Source organism: Corapipo altera, unplaced genomic scaffold (genome assembly GCF_003945725.1).
Source record: "Corapipo altera isolate COAL_440 unplaced genomic scaffold, ASM394572v1 0, whole genome shotgun sequence".
In the NCBI taxonomy this organism is placed as follows: domain Eukaryota; kingdom Metazoa; phylum Chordata; class Aves; order Passeriformes; family Pipridae; genus Corapipo; species Corapipo altera.
The window spans coordinates 10,283,079-10,297,846 of NW_020884872.1; the positions used below are offsets into that span (position 1 = coordinate 10,283,079).

General features: G+C 35.9%; 1 protein-coding gene across 11 annotated transcripts in view; it reads left to right on the forward strand.

Moving 5' to 3' along the window:
* DMD (dystrophin) overlaps positions 1–14,768 on the forward strand; it is a 918,699-nt gene that overhangs the window by 730,418 nt on the left and 173,513 nt on the right. For all 11 annotated transcript variants that reach the window (XM_027636380.1, XM_027636395.1, XM_027636430.1 and 8 more), the window contains 2 exons: positions 1,963–2,083; positions 2,749–3,017. In XM_027636380.1, coding sequence (XP_027492181.1) covers positions 1,963–2,083; positions 2,749–3,017 — 390 coding nt within the window. The remainder of the gene's footprint in view (positions 1–1,962; positions 2,084–2,748; positions 3,018–14,768) is intronic.

Here is a 14,768-nt window from a genome sequence, read left to right on the forward strand (position 1 = left end):
TTGTGTCCTTCTCATGGAGTGCACATGTACATGGCTAGGGGTGACCTGACTTCAGCAGCAGCACAATTTACGGCAGGACTCAGTCCCAAATGCAGAACTCTGAGGTATTTCTGGCTTTTAAGTATCCTATCCTTCGGATTTCTGTGTTCCCCTGGAATATCCACGACTCCTTCCTGCTGTTGGTGTGTGTTGGCAGGACAGACCTCAGTGCATGTGCCTCCTATTTGACTGACTTTGGGCACAGACATTTCTGAGAAATAATTTGTCTTTGTAGAATTTTATAAAGCACATTATATCTTTAAGCTGTTATACCATTTAGTGTTTAAAAAACACTAGTTTAAGTGAATTTGACTGTTGATGTTACTTTTAGCACTATCAGATGAGAGCAAAGCTGACAGTCTGTGGGGAGTACCATGCTGGCTTTTAAGTTATGCTACCTGCTGGCTTACTTGAGCTGCAGACCTGCCACACCATTCTAGTGGGATAGAATGATGTGAAAGGAGAACAAAGGCTAATTAAAGCAACAGATTTTCCTCTTTTGGAGGCATGAAAAGAGTTTATTATATTTCCTCTTTCCATTGCATTTCATACAAGAGTCAAGCATGAATTATAAGAATTACAGACCTAAAAATTTCTAAGTTTCAACCCTGTAGTAAACCCACTCAGATTTTATGCAATGTCCAGTGGTAGTTTACTTGTGCTCTACTTCATTTGTGAAAATCGGTGTTGGGTTTTAAAGGTCAACATGATTGTTTAAAACATTTATCACAGTTATTAATAAAACAGCAGATTCTCTTATGATAGCAGATACATCCTGGGAAAAGATTCTAGTCCCATCAATGTCCTTGGCACAAAATGAAGATTTTTTACTTTATTTCATTCAGCCAAGTAGACTTTGCTAAAGGGTTCTCCCAAGCACAGTTACAGACATTATGGTCAGTTCTTGACCATTTAATAAAAAGTGTATTTTAATATTTATAATAGAATAATATAGTCATTTCCCTAAGTTTACTTTCCTGAAATATGTTAAGAACTTTTTACCTATGAGTCCTCATATTATAAACTGGGGTGTTCTCATTATTAGTTCTGGTAGGTATTCCCTGTGCAGAGAGTCACATATCAAATATAATTCAAAGTGTAATTAACTTTTTAATATTGAATTTATAATCCTTCATTAGTTTGCATAGAAATACAAATTTGGTTTAATAATTAATTTAACTGAATTGGTGAATTTATTGTAATAGATGTTTATATAATGCCAGTGTTGTAAAAAGAATTTTCTGATCCCTGGAGTAAAATTTCTGTTTTCTACCCATGGCATATGGCTCTCCTTTTTGCAGTGTTGTGTTTTGTGTTACACTGTGCTATAATTATCTGCATAATTTGCCTCTATGCTACTTGAAAATGGTATGCATTCAACATTGTTTCATAAATACACAAGAAAATGTTGAAATGAAACAGTGGTAAGGACCACTTAGATAAATTCAGTACAACATACAAAAGTGCCAGTGCAACATGCAAGCCACAGGCTGAGTTTCATCTGCCTGTTTATGCAGAGAACATTTGAATTCAGATTAATGGATTCTTACACTCTCTTTAACAAAAATGGATAAATGAATTAATGAATAAATACTGAAATATGTATATTTTTAGCAGCCTATCAAAATTTCAAATATTAATCTTGAGAAACTTACTCATGGTCATTTTAAAAGCAGGGAGTAGAAGAGAGATAGTAAAAGCAGCTGTTGCTGAAGGAAGAAAAATGTGGCATGCTGGCAGTACATTTGCTCCTTTGAATATAATGTGATTTCAGGTTAAACAAAAGCTGATTATCTCTTTTATATCTTTTTTTGTTGCTACTTATCATACACACATGCAAACTGTTGTTGGAAATTTTGTTCTTAAATTGATGCAAACAAGGTACTTCATTACAGATCCACTTACAATAAATTTGTTTCTTAGACTTTCAAGAGGGAGATAAAAACAAAAGAACCTGTTGTCAGGAGTGCACTTGAGACTGTGCGAATCTTCCTCGCTGAGCAGCCTGTGGAGGGACTGGAGAAGATCGGCCCAGAAACAAGAGGTAATTGAAGAAAGAACAGGGTGATAACACATTGCTGGAAAGATCAGTGATGATCAACGATGATTAAATAAATTCTGCCAACCGCTCTGAAAGCATTCCTTTTACACTCCAAGCTAAATGCCAGTATTCAGAAACTAAGCTAAAAATATAGATGAAAGCAAGCCTTAGCAATCCCTCTGAACACTGTGGTACTAAATAGACATGCATATTTATAAGCAGATTTTGAAACTGCCTTTAAACCTTCAAGACCTGTCTATAACTATAGGCCCATTTGAGGTCTCAAAGCTGTAATTTAAGCTAAAATTCACCTTGTAGTCTCAGTAGTACAGAAGCTCACAAATCCACTCAATTGCAGCAAAAGCTTCACAGTGATTAATATTTATCTATGTGCAGAAATATTGTGCTGAATCAGGACACAGCTGATAAACTTTTAGCTATACCTTGCATGATTCAAAATGCCTTAAATACATATTTTGTTGATCTTTATGGTGTCAAGATTTAAAGGTTTTATGAGATTTGGAAACAAGAATACATTAATAAAACAAATTTCACAGGTGCATTTGGTTATGAATAGTTTCTCACTGAGATCTGAACTTTCGCAGGTGGCAACTGCTTTAGTTCTAAGGCAGAATATGTCTTAAGAGCCTCTTAATTTTCACATTTAGATCTGTCACCTGAGGAAAGAGCCCACCATGTCACTAAACTTCTCCAAAGGCAAGCAGATGAGGTCAGAACTGAGTGGGATAAGCTGAATGTGCAGTCTGCTGATTGGCAAAAGAAGATAGATGATGCTCTTGAAAGACTGCAGGCCCTTCAAGAGGCAATGGATGAACTGGATCTGAAACTACGCCAGGCTGAAGCATTCAAGGGATCCTGGCAGCCAGTGGGGGATCTGCTAATTGACTCTCTGCAGGATCACTTAGAAAAAGTCAAGGTATGTGTCAGTATATCAGTATTTCTGCGTATAAAACTGTTCATTGCAGGAATCCCTAGATCAGGAATTTTCTTTTAGAATGAGAAATTGATAGCTTTGTACCATAGTGATTTATATTAAAAAGCACATATAACCTGAGTTTTATAACCTCAGCAATTAAAATACAATTGAATGAGTGTTGAGAATGTATATTGCTGACATGGGTAAAAGCACTACGTAAATGTGTAAAAATCCTCAGCACACTCACTGTTAATTCAAGAGATGCAGAGTTAACAGTTAAAGAAAGCAAAATGCAGTAGATAGGGGAATATATGATAAAAGTATATAAAATTAATTTTGTTCTTTATTATACTTTTTAAGGTATGATGACTGCATTATTGTGTTTATACTTCTAGAGTAGGTTTTAAATAATTTAAAATATATGGGTTTATTAGTTTTTTTATTTGCTATCTGTCTTTTTTGATAATTAGGCTTCATAACTAAAGATGGTCTAAAAAAAAAAGCTGCAGCCCTGGAAAACCTGTCATTATTTTCTATAACTTAATGCCTATCTTCTTTCAAGGGTTGTTTCATAAAATCATTGCTTATTGAGAAACTCAGGCAGACTTGTCCTCTTTCAGCTTGACTGCCATGGCCAGATTTGATAAATACTACAGGATTCCTTCAGCTAGAGCACAATAGAGGCAGTTGCCATTTTGATAAGAACAAAGTGCCTCTGTTTCAGTCACATAAATGGGAATCATCAGTCATTTTGAAAGAGACCTGAGCTAACTGTTATTTTCTCTAGTAGAACACTAGGATCTAAGAAAGAGGAAATAGAATGACTAATGGCAAGAAAAGAATGCCTTTAAAAATCAAATGTAGTTTATTAAAATAGAAGCCCTTGAATTTTAATCACACAGAAAGTTTAATGAGTATCCTATACAAATACTATACAAGAACAAATGAAATACTTGTTAGCTGTTGAACGGCTAGCTGCAAAATTTGTTTATCTTCATTTAAATTCATAAATGAACAGAAGAGATATACTTATAAATTCCCAGAAAGTGCTATTACAGCCACAGGCGGGTTTTTTCATCAATTTTGGGGAAGGTATTCTGAACAGAAACACTGAATCTCTGATATTACAGGAAACAAAGCAAGTTGCTTGATTCTAAGCTGTGACCAGAAATGTTGAATCCATAATTATAGTTCTGAGTTCTACTATGGTTTAAAAAATCCATCCTAGATAACATAATGAATGTCTTATTAATTGATTCACTTAAAGGTTAAATACTTTTCCTTTGCAAATGTTTCAATTAAAAGTTAAATTTGTTTAATAAAACACAAGTTATGTAGACTACAGTCAAAAGTTGTTAGTGAGCAATAAGAATTTTTCTTTATAAATTATATTTTTAGCCAAACATTATCAAATTGATGTATTATAGATGTATCATCCTTGCTCTGGTTTTTATAGTGTATATTACAATGACTAGTGATATTACACTGTGAGGAACAGTACTTATTTCTCTCTATGCATCTAAGAACCCCAAACACCTTCTGAGCAGATCTTCAAAATGTTGGTCATATGTGATCGCATTTCTTGCAAATCTTTCTTCTAATTGGGATCACAGTAGCTTTCCCAAACCTAAGCTGATTAATAACTTACTAGGGAATATGTTTAACCTAGTGCTATTTGTCACTGTTCTCTTTAGTTATAGTTACTGGAGCTCTTAAGGTCATGGTATAACATTGAACTCACACAAAATAGTGGATTATTATTAATAATGTAATAATAATAATAATAATAATGGATTATTTTTATTACAGATCCTTGATCTGTATTAATGTTCATCTCTGATTGTGAGGACGAGATAGTTTCACACATCCAGTCCAAAGGATACAACCTAGACTACAGATGATCTATAATCAAAATATTCTTCAGACTTCTCTGATGTCATCTGTTATTGTCCCTTTTTTCTTCTCTCATATGAATGGTCTTATCTGCAGACCGAAATATAACTTACTCTCATAATAACACGCATTCTCTGTCCCTTCCAATCATACCTTTCTGTCCAGTAAAATACAAACCATCATTTAATTCTTTTAAATTCAGTTCACAGAATCATAGAATCATAGAATAGATTGGGTTGGAAAAGACCTCCAAGATCATCAAGTCCAACCCCTGATCCAACTCCAATTACTATATCATGGCACTAAGGGCCACATCCAATCTCTTTTTAAAAACCTCCAGGGATGGTGAATCCACCACCTCTCTGGGTAGGCCGTTCCAATGCCTGATAACCCTCTCTGTAAAGAATTTCTTCCTAACATCTAACCTAAACCTCCCCTGGCAGAACTTGAGCCCATGTCCCCTTGTCCTATTGTTGGTTGCCTGGGAGAAGAGACCAACCCCCACCTGGCTATAACCTCCCTTCAGGTAGTTGAAGAGAGTGATGAGGTCGCCTCTAAGCCTTCTCTTCTCCAGACTAAAGAACCCCAGCTCCTTCAGCCTCTCCTCATAGGACTTGTGCTCAAGTCCCTTCACCAGCCTCGTTGCTCTTCTCTGGACCTGCTCCAGCACCTCAATATCCTTTCTGAACTGAGGGGCCCAGAGCTGAACACAATACTCAAGGTGTGACCTCACCAATGCAGAGTGCAGGGGAAGGATCACTTCCCTGCTCCTGCTGGCCACACTGTTCTTGATGCAGGCCAGGATGCCATTGGCCTTCTTGGCTACCTGGGCACACTGCTGGCTCATGTTCAGCCTCCTGTCGATCAGCAAAAATGTTCAAGCACAAATGAATCTATGTCCCCTCATACCATCGCCTGATCAGTTTGATTGTACCTCAGATCATTTTAGAGACATGGCCTATGATTTCTACTCCTCTCTGCAGCAAATTCAACGATGCTCTCCTCTTACAATCACTAATGGGAACTGTTAGAGTCTCATGAGACCACCACTCAGTTTTTATGTTAAGCTTTTCCTGGTATGTAATTGATTTGGAATCATGGCTTCCTTCATCCGTTTGCTATCTTATTCAAAGACCTATTCCAGGAATTGGCAATAGAACCACTTTGCCTCTCTTTCTTCTCCAGACTCTCCTTTGCTCCCTGCCATCCAAAACCTTGATAATGGTCATGATAGTAGCATGCAACAATCATTACATGTCATGCTGATACCTTCTCACTGTTTTGTTGTCTGTCTGTAGACACCTGCTGAAAATACTAATAGGAATTATTACCCGTAGGAAGTTTCAGATTTTTATACTTTACACTCTGATTTTATTTTTTTTTTAAACTAATAGCTATTATTTTGGGATGTTTTGCACAGAATTTTGTGACTGGGGAGGCAGTTTTAACCGTGTGGTTTATCTGTTGTTAAAGATAGTTCCCAACACAGTCAGGAGAGCACAGTGAGAAGCACTTTCTTGTGCCGGTGATGTTCTACAGTACGACTAGTGGCATATAACTGGTTCAGTTTTCTGTCATACACAACGCTGTGAGGGAACAGCAGAGCCTCTAGACTTCATGGAGTATATAAATACTTTCTCATTTTTTTCTTTTTTAATCACTGTAAAAAAAAAATAATCAAGAACAGGCAGTAGTGTCTGTGGTTTCTTTAGTTCAAAGCAGAAGTGCATGTCTTAAGAGGACATGCCAAATAAAAGCTGAATTGTATAGACCTATTTTAAGTTAACTCCATTCTGCTGTACGATTATTTGTTCTCCTTCACTGTCACATAAAGAGGGCACCTTGACTCAATATGATGATTGATAACTGTAAAAAGCAGAACAGAATTTAGTGACATAAGTCTTGTATTTTCTTGTAAAGAATTTTCATTAAAGTCTTAGTCTTCTCCTTAAGAACTGGTGCTTCTTGAAGATTCGCTTTTATGGTTTCGAGTAAAGCAGTTACATGAACTTTGCATATAGATTATGGATTTTAATATATTTAATGTAACAAGGGTATTCACAAAGGCTGCAAGTATGCTTTTAAATTTTTTTTCACAGCCTATTTACAATTTTTTGCTTGAATTATAAGCTGCTTATTTCAGACTTTCTTCAGCATCACTGACAGTTGTTGCCAGTATGTCTCTGACAAATGTTCACTCGAAAATGTCAGCCTGAAACTTATTTCTTACTTGTAAGCTGAGCAGAGTTTGCAGTTAGACATAGATCAGAATTCAACTTCTCACTGATTTACTCATCGTCTACTCCAAAATGACTTTCTGTAGGGACTGGGGACAATCATTTTGTCCCTAGTAATCTTTTCTCAACATAAGACAAAAAGTAAGGCAACACCTTAAGATGATTGGCTACATTTCAGTTGTGTTCATATGTGGCTATAGAAAGTAAATAAATAGAATTGGCAAGGTTAAAATCCCATATTATTGCAAACATCTTAATACTAAACCAGCAATCTCAATTACTGGATGATGAATGGGGATAGGTAGATCATTTAAATACTAATAATTAAGAAAAAGCCTTATATATTCTTCTGTAGTTCATTTTGGTATTGTTCTGCTACTACTGTGCTGAAAAGAGGCATTTAAGAAAAGTGGATTCTTACAGTGCTATTATGAGGGAACTTTGCTGAGAGTTGTCTATGATGGAGATTCTGACAGAAAAGTAGTTACTGCATTTCTAATTTTTGTTCTCATTCCAAATGATTTGAAATGCCTAGGTAACTGATAATTTCCTATCCTTCCTGAAAAAAAAGAATTATTTTTATAAGGAATTATTAGGGGTCTTATATAGCAAAATTAATGAATGACATCTAAAAGCAAGCCAATAGTCCACATTCATCCCCTCCTAGCAATGGAGATGTGTGACGGAGATCAGTTTTAAATAGATCAATAGAATCTATGCCAGAAATAATTACCTGGAAGATGTATTGAACAACCAGAATCTGCAACCAGCTAGATAGCAACAGTAGTACTAGATCCATGTTAAAGCAAATTGTGGACAGATTGCCTATTCTGTATTGCCTATTCTGTATTGCCTATTCAGTGCCTATAAAGCTAGGCACTGAATTAAGCTAACAGAGTTCATGCAGTTCAGTCTGTAGAGTAAAATGACATAACACATACCTCAACTTCTGAGATCTTTTTAATTCTCTTTCTTTACTGATAGACTTTATGTTACTTAGAAAAAAATGCAAAAAACCCAAACCAACAATAAAAGACAATATTTGTTTTTAGTATGGATATCTGAATTTATACACACAGCAAATTATTGCTACTTGAAAGTAAGTTAACTGGTAAATATATTGGTAAATATACTGCCTGGTATACTGAACAAACTTATTTTTGTAATTTGCTCACATTGCCCTAGATAACTTCCTACATTATTCCAAGACCAACTCCTTTTTTTTTTGCTTCAAATTTCTATCATGTGTGATCACCTTTTTTTTTTCATGTGCAACATTGACTGGTTTCTCTGATGTTACAGAAATTTGAGGAAAAAATTTCTATTTAGCAGAGTTTTAAGTAAGCAAGCCTACAGAAGAAAGTGACCTTAAACTATTGTTTCAGCAGTTTCAGTACTCATAGACTTGGATATATTTTGGTAATGTACAGGCATTGCTCCCCACCATAGCTGTACTCCTTATTATTCTAAGTTTTAAAAAAACCAAAAATACTAAAGCATTCCATGTGCAGAATTTTAGACTATAAACTGTGATTTAATTAAGTGGTTTTAAATTGTTTGTACAATTAAAAGATGACAGCACCCATTGGTTCATAGTTGAATAGGAAACTATTTGCCTGCAGTGCAGGAGATGGAAGTATTAATGTTTTCTTCAGACTACAACTAAAGTAATTACTGTTACAAATACTTCTGAAATTTGCCATTTCATACATGTGTCATTCTGCTATAGAATCATACAATAGTTAATTATGTTTTTTTCTTAAACTACTTTGAAATGCATGTACATTTTTCCAGTTTAATTTGAAGCCAGCTGTTACCACCAAAGAGTATAATCAATCTGAATTAAATTGTCCTGTTTCCTTTACTAAGTTTCTTAATAAGTTTTGTAGTGGACCGTGCAACTTTTAAAACTGTTTTGTATAGAACAGCCATTTCCTTCTAATTCATTTTTCAGCTTTCCAAAAACTAAAAAAATTGTCCCTAAGAGAATTAGAGATGATCTTTATAAACAGATTTTATATGTGAAAAATATTTGTATTTTACAGATTGTTCCAAGATACTATAAAAGGAGGAGATGATCTAATGACATACTAGAAGACTTTGAGCTTTTAAATACAAATATGGTCCATAAAACCAGAATTTACAAAATGTCAGCTCTTCATCAGCTGTTTTACTGCTAATATAAACTAAAACAACGATGGAGTACATAAGAGCATAAGAAACAGTATTTTCAAATAAACCAAAATCGTACTGAAATTCACTGGAACACTTCACCATCCCACAGATCTTCTGATTTTACATAATATTCTTGTGAATTTAAAAATTTATGAGGTTTGCTGTAATGAAAGAAATAGTTGAAGTTTGTTCAGTTTGTTCATTGGTCTACTTTCAGGGAGTTGTTATAGATCAAAGACACTTCAGCTAACCACAGTACCTAATTGGTAACATCCTGGTATGTTGTTTTTACCTTTTTTAAATGCATTTTTATACAATAGAGAATTTGGTAAGGTTGTTTGGTTGTCACTGTTGAGGGCAAGTTTAATTTCCTAAGGTTTGCCTTAAATATGAAATTGAGTTAAAAACCATGGAGTGTTTCATCATGAATTTGTACCAGCTGATTTTAGTTCTGCTATGCTTCTTAGCCTGTAGGAGATGAAAGTTACTCAGTTGTGTCCTGTGGTCTCTTAATCTCATTTCAACAGCTTATGAATCAATTTATTTTCTCACATAAAAAGAAATATATTCACAAGTGGTTATTTAACATGTAATAATCATGTATTTGCTATGGATACAAATTTAATCTAAAATTCTCATCTACCTTATGTTGTTGTTCTGTAATCAGCAAGATAAGATTGGAGAGTTTGTCATGGCAATAACTAGGGCAATAACCTACCTCTAAGCCCATTTTAAATTCCTGAAGCAAACCATCGTTCCCTCTGCTGACTTCTTTTGCAATAAGTTATACATTTTTGATCTCAGATGCTACTACTGTAATTATAGTGAATGTTTTACAGAGAAGACTAGATTACATAAGTTTTTTTGTCTATGTCAACTATCTATTTTAAAGGAGAATGCAAAATCTTTTTTTTTAACATAGTAATAGGAAGAAAATGATAAGCAGGCAGAGAAATTAAATCTTAGTCTTTTAAAATTAAGGCTGCTCTTGACCATACTTCCTGTTGGGAAACAGTAGCATAATTGTGATACAGGAACAGTAACATTCTTCTGCTAACAAAGAACAAACAAAAATGGGTATCCTTTAACTAACTTTTTGGACAATCACAACAACTAGTGTGAAAAGCAGCTTCTTATAGACTATTTCTCAGAAAAACAAGCACCTGGCAAAGAGCAGCACCAGATTTAACCCAATTTGTATGAGATTTGTGTTAACTGTGTTTATTAATAGAACATACTAGCTATTTTCTCTTTGATTAAGGACCTTTGGGCTAAAGAATACATATAACTTTTCACTGACAGCAAGTGAAGGAAAATTCCTGAACTTTCAAGAAGAGAAAAGGTGACCAGTAAAAGTGGAAATCTTTTCTACCTCCAACCCAGTTTGGTAGAACATGCTATTATTAGATCAACAGCTTTCATTTAGACCCAAATTTTTCCTTGTATGAACTCACCCTGCTGATTTCAGTGGGAGTTCAACATGCACATCTGTAGGCAGAATTTGACTTTTTAAGTATTGGCAATCTCTGATCTTGGTTTCTGATAGCCTGCTGAGAGAACTGACTAATACATGTATAAAGATTTGTCTGTCTTTTTATGCCTCTGAAGTTCAGAATTGAGGTCAGACCAGAACATTTGTCAGAGATTGCTCTTTATCAGTTCATCAGAAATAAGAATAGGACTTGAGCTTTTAGAAGGAGAATTAAACATTAATATTTTAAGTACCTGAGTGGTGTGGTTATTGCAGGGACTCTAGCATTTAGCATGGCTTTTTGTTTTAAGTTTGCCATATAAATGCAGCACGCATAGATATTAGTCTGGTGATGAAGTATTAACATTCCCAGACATGACATTAAATCAAAGATGCTCTTGAACTGGTTTAGTTCTGTTCAAAAGCCTTCTTTTTCTTATAACCTGGAAATGTAAATATTTAGCCAAGGGGGAAAAAAGTACGATGAAAGTAACACTTTTTTTCCTACCAGGGGACCATTTTATCCAGCCTTTCCTAAGTGAGCGTGGCACAGGGAGGTGAGTGGCTGAAGTGAGCAAAAGTATATCTAAGGAGTATTTATAAAAGAAATCTGATGTGCTATATGTAGTCTGCTATTGAAACATTTCTCTATGAAGGAAAAGGACATACCAGAAGTGAATATATATATAAGCAGAGACATGGATGTTCAGTGAGACATGACAGCATGGCAAACGGAGGAGTACTAGAAATGAATTTTAATGATGTTTGTTTCTGTGAGGAGGCAATTTTTTTTTCCATGAAGAGAAATCTGCCAGTATTCTGTTTCTAATGAAATCTTTTCTTAAAACATTGACAAAATACATTCCTGGGAACTATCAAGTGTGCAGATTCTGTAATGATAATGTTTCTGTGACATGAGCAAATCAATGAGCAAAGTAAAATCAATTTATCAAGCTCCTGTGCTGGTACACAGTAATTATTTAGGGACTGCTTGATGTAGAGAGTGCAATGAATGTTAGATTGCCTGGAATGTTTATCAGAGACCCATTGCGTTACACTTTTCTCATTTTAATCTTTATATATTTAAATCCTAATGGAGTTTTATTTCAATTTTTTGTCCAAGATTAACCCATAATAAAACCTTGTAATTTCTACTTAGCACCTTTATAGTGCTTCTCATGTTCCAGGCTGTATGAGTTAATCTCATCTTTCTGAGACTGCAATAGAAGTATTATACCCAGTTTACAAATAGGGCAATTGAATTAGTGAAACTAATTTGTCCAGACACCAATGCTACTCAAATTATTCTTATTCTCTTTCTATTTTACCTGCAAATTGCTTTATTTTAGTTGCGTTCAATTTTTCAGAGGATTAAGAATGACAATTTGCATTGGTCTCAGCAGGAGCCACAGCTGCTCATTTTCAAGAGCCATGGCCTCCTGTCCCTTGAGACATGGCAGGGCAGCCTGCCAGCCACCCAGAAGGATTTCAACCTTAGTGCCTGTGAAGGTGGGCACTACTCATGGCATTTTCCCAGCCTATCACTTGTGCTGTTATAAAAACCCTAGACCTGTTTAATTTTTTAAGTTTTATTTAACTGTCTCCTTTTCAGCATTTTATTTTAATATTCTTTCTTCCTACATTATCTTAAAAAGTAAATAATTCTCGCTCGTGGTTTGCTAAAATCTACTGTTAGAACTGAATCCCCTTGTTTGGCATTGCTGGAGGATGTTCTTATTAGATGTAAGATGTCTAAACGTTTACACCTCAAGAAGTGGGCCCATGGGAACCTCATGTGAGTTGACAACAGCAAGTGCAAGGTGCTGTACCTGGGTCAGGGCCACCCCTGCTATCAATCCAGGCTGGGGGATGAACAGATCAGGAGCAGCCCTGCTGAGAAGGACTTGAGGATGCCGGTGGATGAGAGGCTGGACGTGACTGAGCCATATGTACCCACAGCCCAGAAACCAACCATGTCCTGGGCTGCATCCAAAGCAGTGTGGCCAGCAGGTTAAAGGAGGGGATTCTGCCCCTCTGCTCTGGTGAGACCCCACCTGCAGTGCTGTGTCCAGCCCTGGGGTCCCCAGCACAGGAAACACATGGACCTGTTGGAGCGAGTCCGGAAGAGGCCACCAGGATGATTGGAGGGATCGAGCACCTCCATCCCTCTAATCACCACTCTCAGCACAGAGGAAAGGCTGAGAGAATTGGGATTGTTCAGCCCAGAAAAGAGAAGGCTTCAGGGTGACCTAATTTCAGCCTTACAGTTCCTGAAGGGAGCCTACAACAAACACGGAGAGGGACTTTTTACAGGAGCATATAGTGATAGGACAAGGGGAGAATGGCTTCAAACTGAAAGAGAGTAAGTTAAGATTAGATATTAGGAAGAAATTCTTTACTACAAGGGTGGTGAGACACTGGAGCAGTTTGCCCAGAGAAGTTGTGGATACCCTATCTCTGGAAGTGTTAAAGACCAGGTTGGATGGAGCTCTTGACAACTTGCTGTAGTGGAAGGTGTCCCTGCCCATGGCAGGGGGGTTGGAACTAGATGATCTTTAAGGTCCCTTCCAACCCAAGCCATTCTATGATTCTGTGTTGACTTGGGGTTTCATCCACACCCACTCCACACGCATCATACAGTGGTGGTGAAAAGGTGGAGATGGGAACTTCAATATTAATTCAGGAGTTGGAACACAGAGCTTCCAACAAAACAGTTAACAGTTCATCTGACCTGCATTCTTAGGGATGTTAGAGACTGGATGGATTGTAATGACTCCTTTTGGTCTTAGGCTCTATGAAAAACTTTGTTCCTCTTGCTAGAGGTAGTAATTATCAACTTTATGAGGCTAAACATTATGAAATACTTACAGGGTAAATTTAAAGACTTGAGAGGAGAAAATAAAGGTTTCTTTTAAAATTAAAATAAAGATTTCTATATTTTTTTTGTTAGAAAAGACAGTTCCTGAAGCTTCTTATTTGAATTGTTTAATATTGGTTGAGTGTCAGAATACAGTCTGGGTCTCAGTAGGGTCTAAACTAAGCTTATGTATGGCCATGCAAAGAATCCATATTTTTCCTCCTGAGCTACAGAGTCTGCCTGCTGATGTCTGGAAGCTTGAGATGTTTTGTAATATTATGATGCAAATGTTGCAATCTTTCTGGTTTAAACATCTTTCTCTATATTTGCCTTTAAAATACCAAGCTCATTTACAGCACAACAAAATTTACTTTGTAGCAACAGTTTTCTGAGGACAAGGAGAAATTTCTGTGAGTCTCTATTACCTGAAAAAGCTTTTGGTAATGAACACAGATTATTATTCAATGTTTTATATTTGTTTATATCTAATATACATTGTTCACAAGATGACTAATAGACAGTGTGTTATTAATGGTTTAAAACCAGTTTTGACTGAGGCTACAACCTAAGCATATGTATCTTTTTAAGTGCTTTTAGCTTTAATTATGCTGAATTAAACCATACTAAAGGAAAAATTTTCTTTGCAAAAATTCCTTTGTATTTTCTATGTCCGTTGTGTAGTGGGTGCTAGACTTTCAGATTACACTTTAGACCTTCAAGTTACTTATAGTTCCTAGGCACTTCATCACTTCTTGGTTGCAAACTAACGGAGTAACTGACTTTGATTATGTGGAAAAATTGGTGTGGAACTGTTTATGGCATTTCAGCAGTGATGGTCTGTGTCATGACATGGGGTGGTGGTGCAGAACAACTCTAACCACATGTTGTTGTAGAGCAAACTACAAGCTAAATTTGCTCTTTTACTTTTCCCCCTTCCATAGATTAGAACACAATTTCAGAGTAAGTGGCAAGGCAGTAGCATACATTGAATCTGTTCAGAGATCATAAAACTGCATATCAGCTGTTGATAGATAGATAGATAAATAGGTGGATAGATAAATAGGTGGATGGATAGATAGATAGATAGATAGATAGATAGATAGATAGATAGATAGATA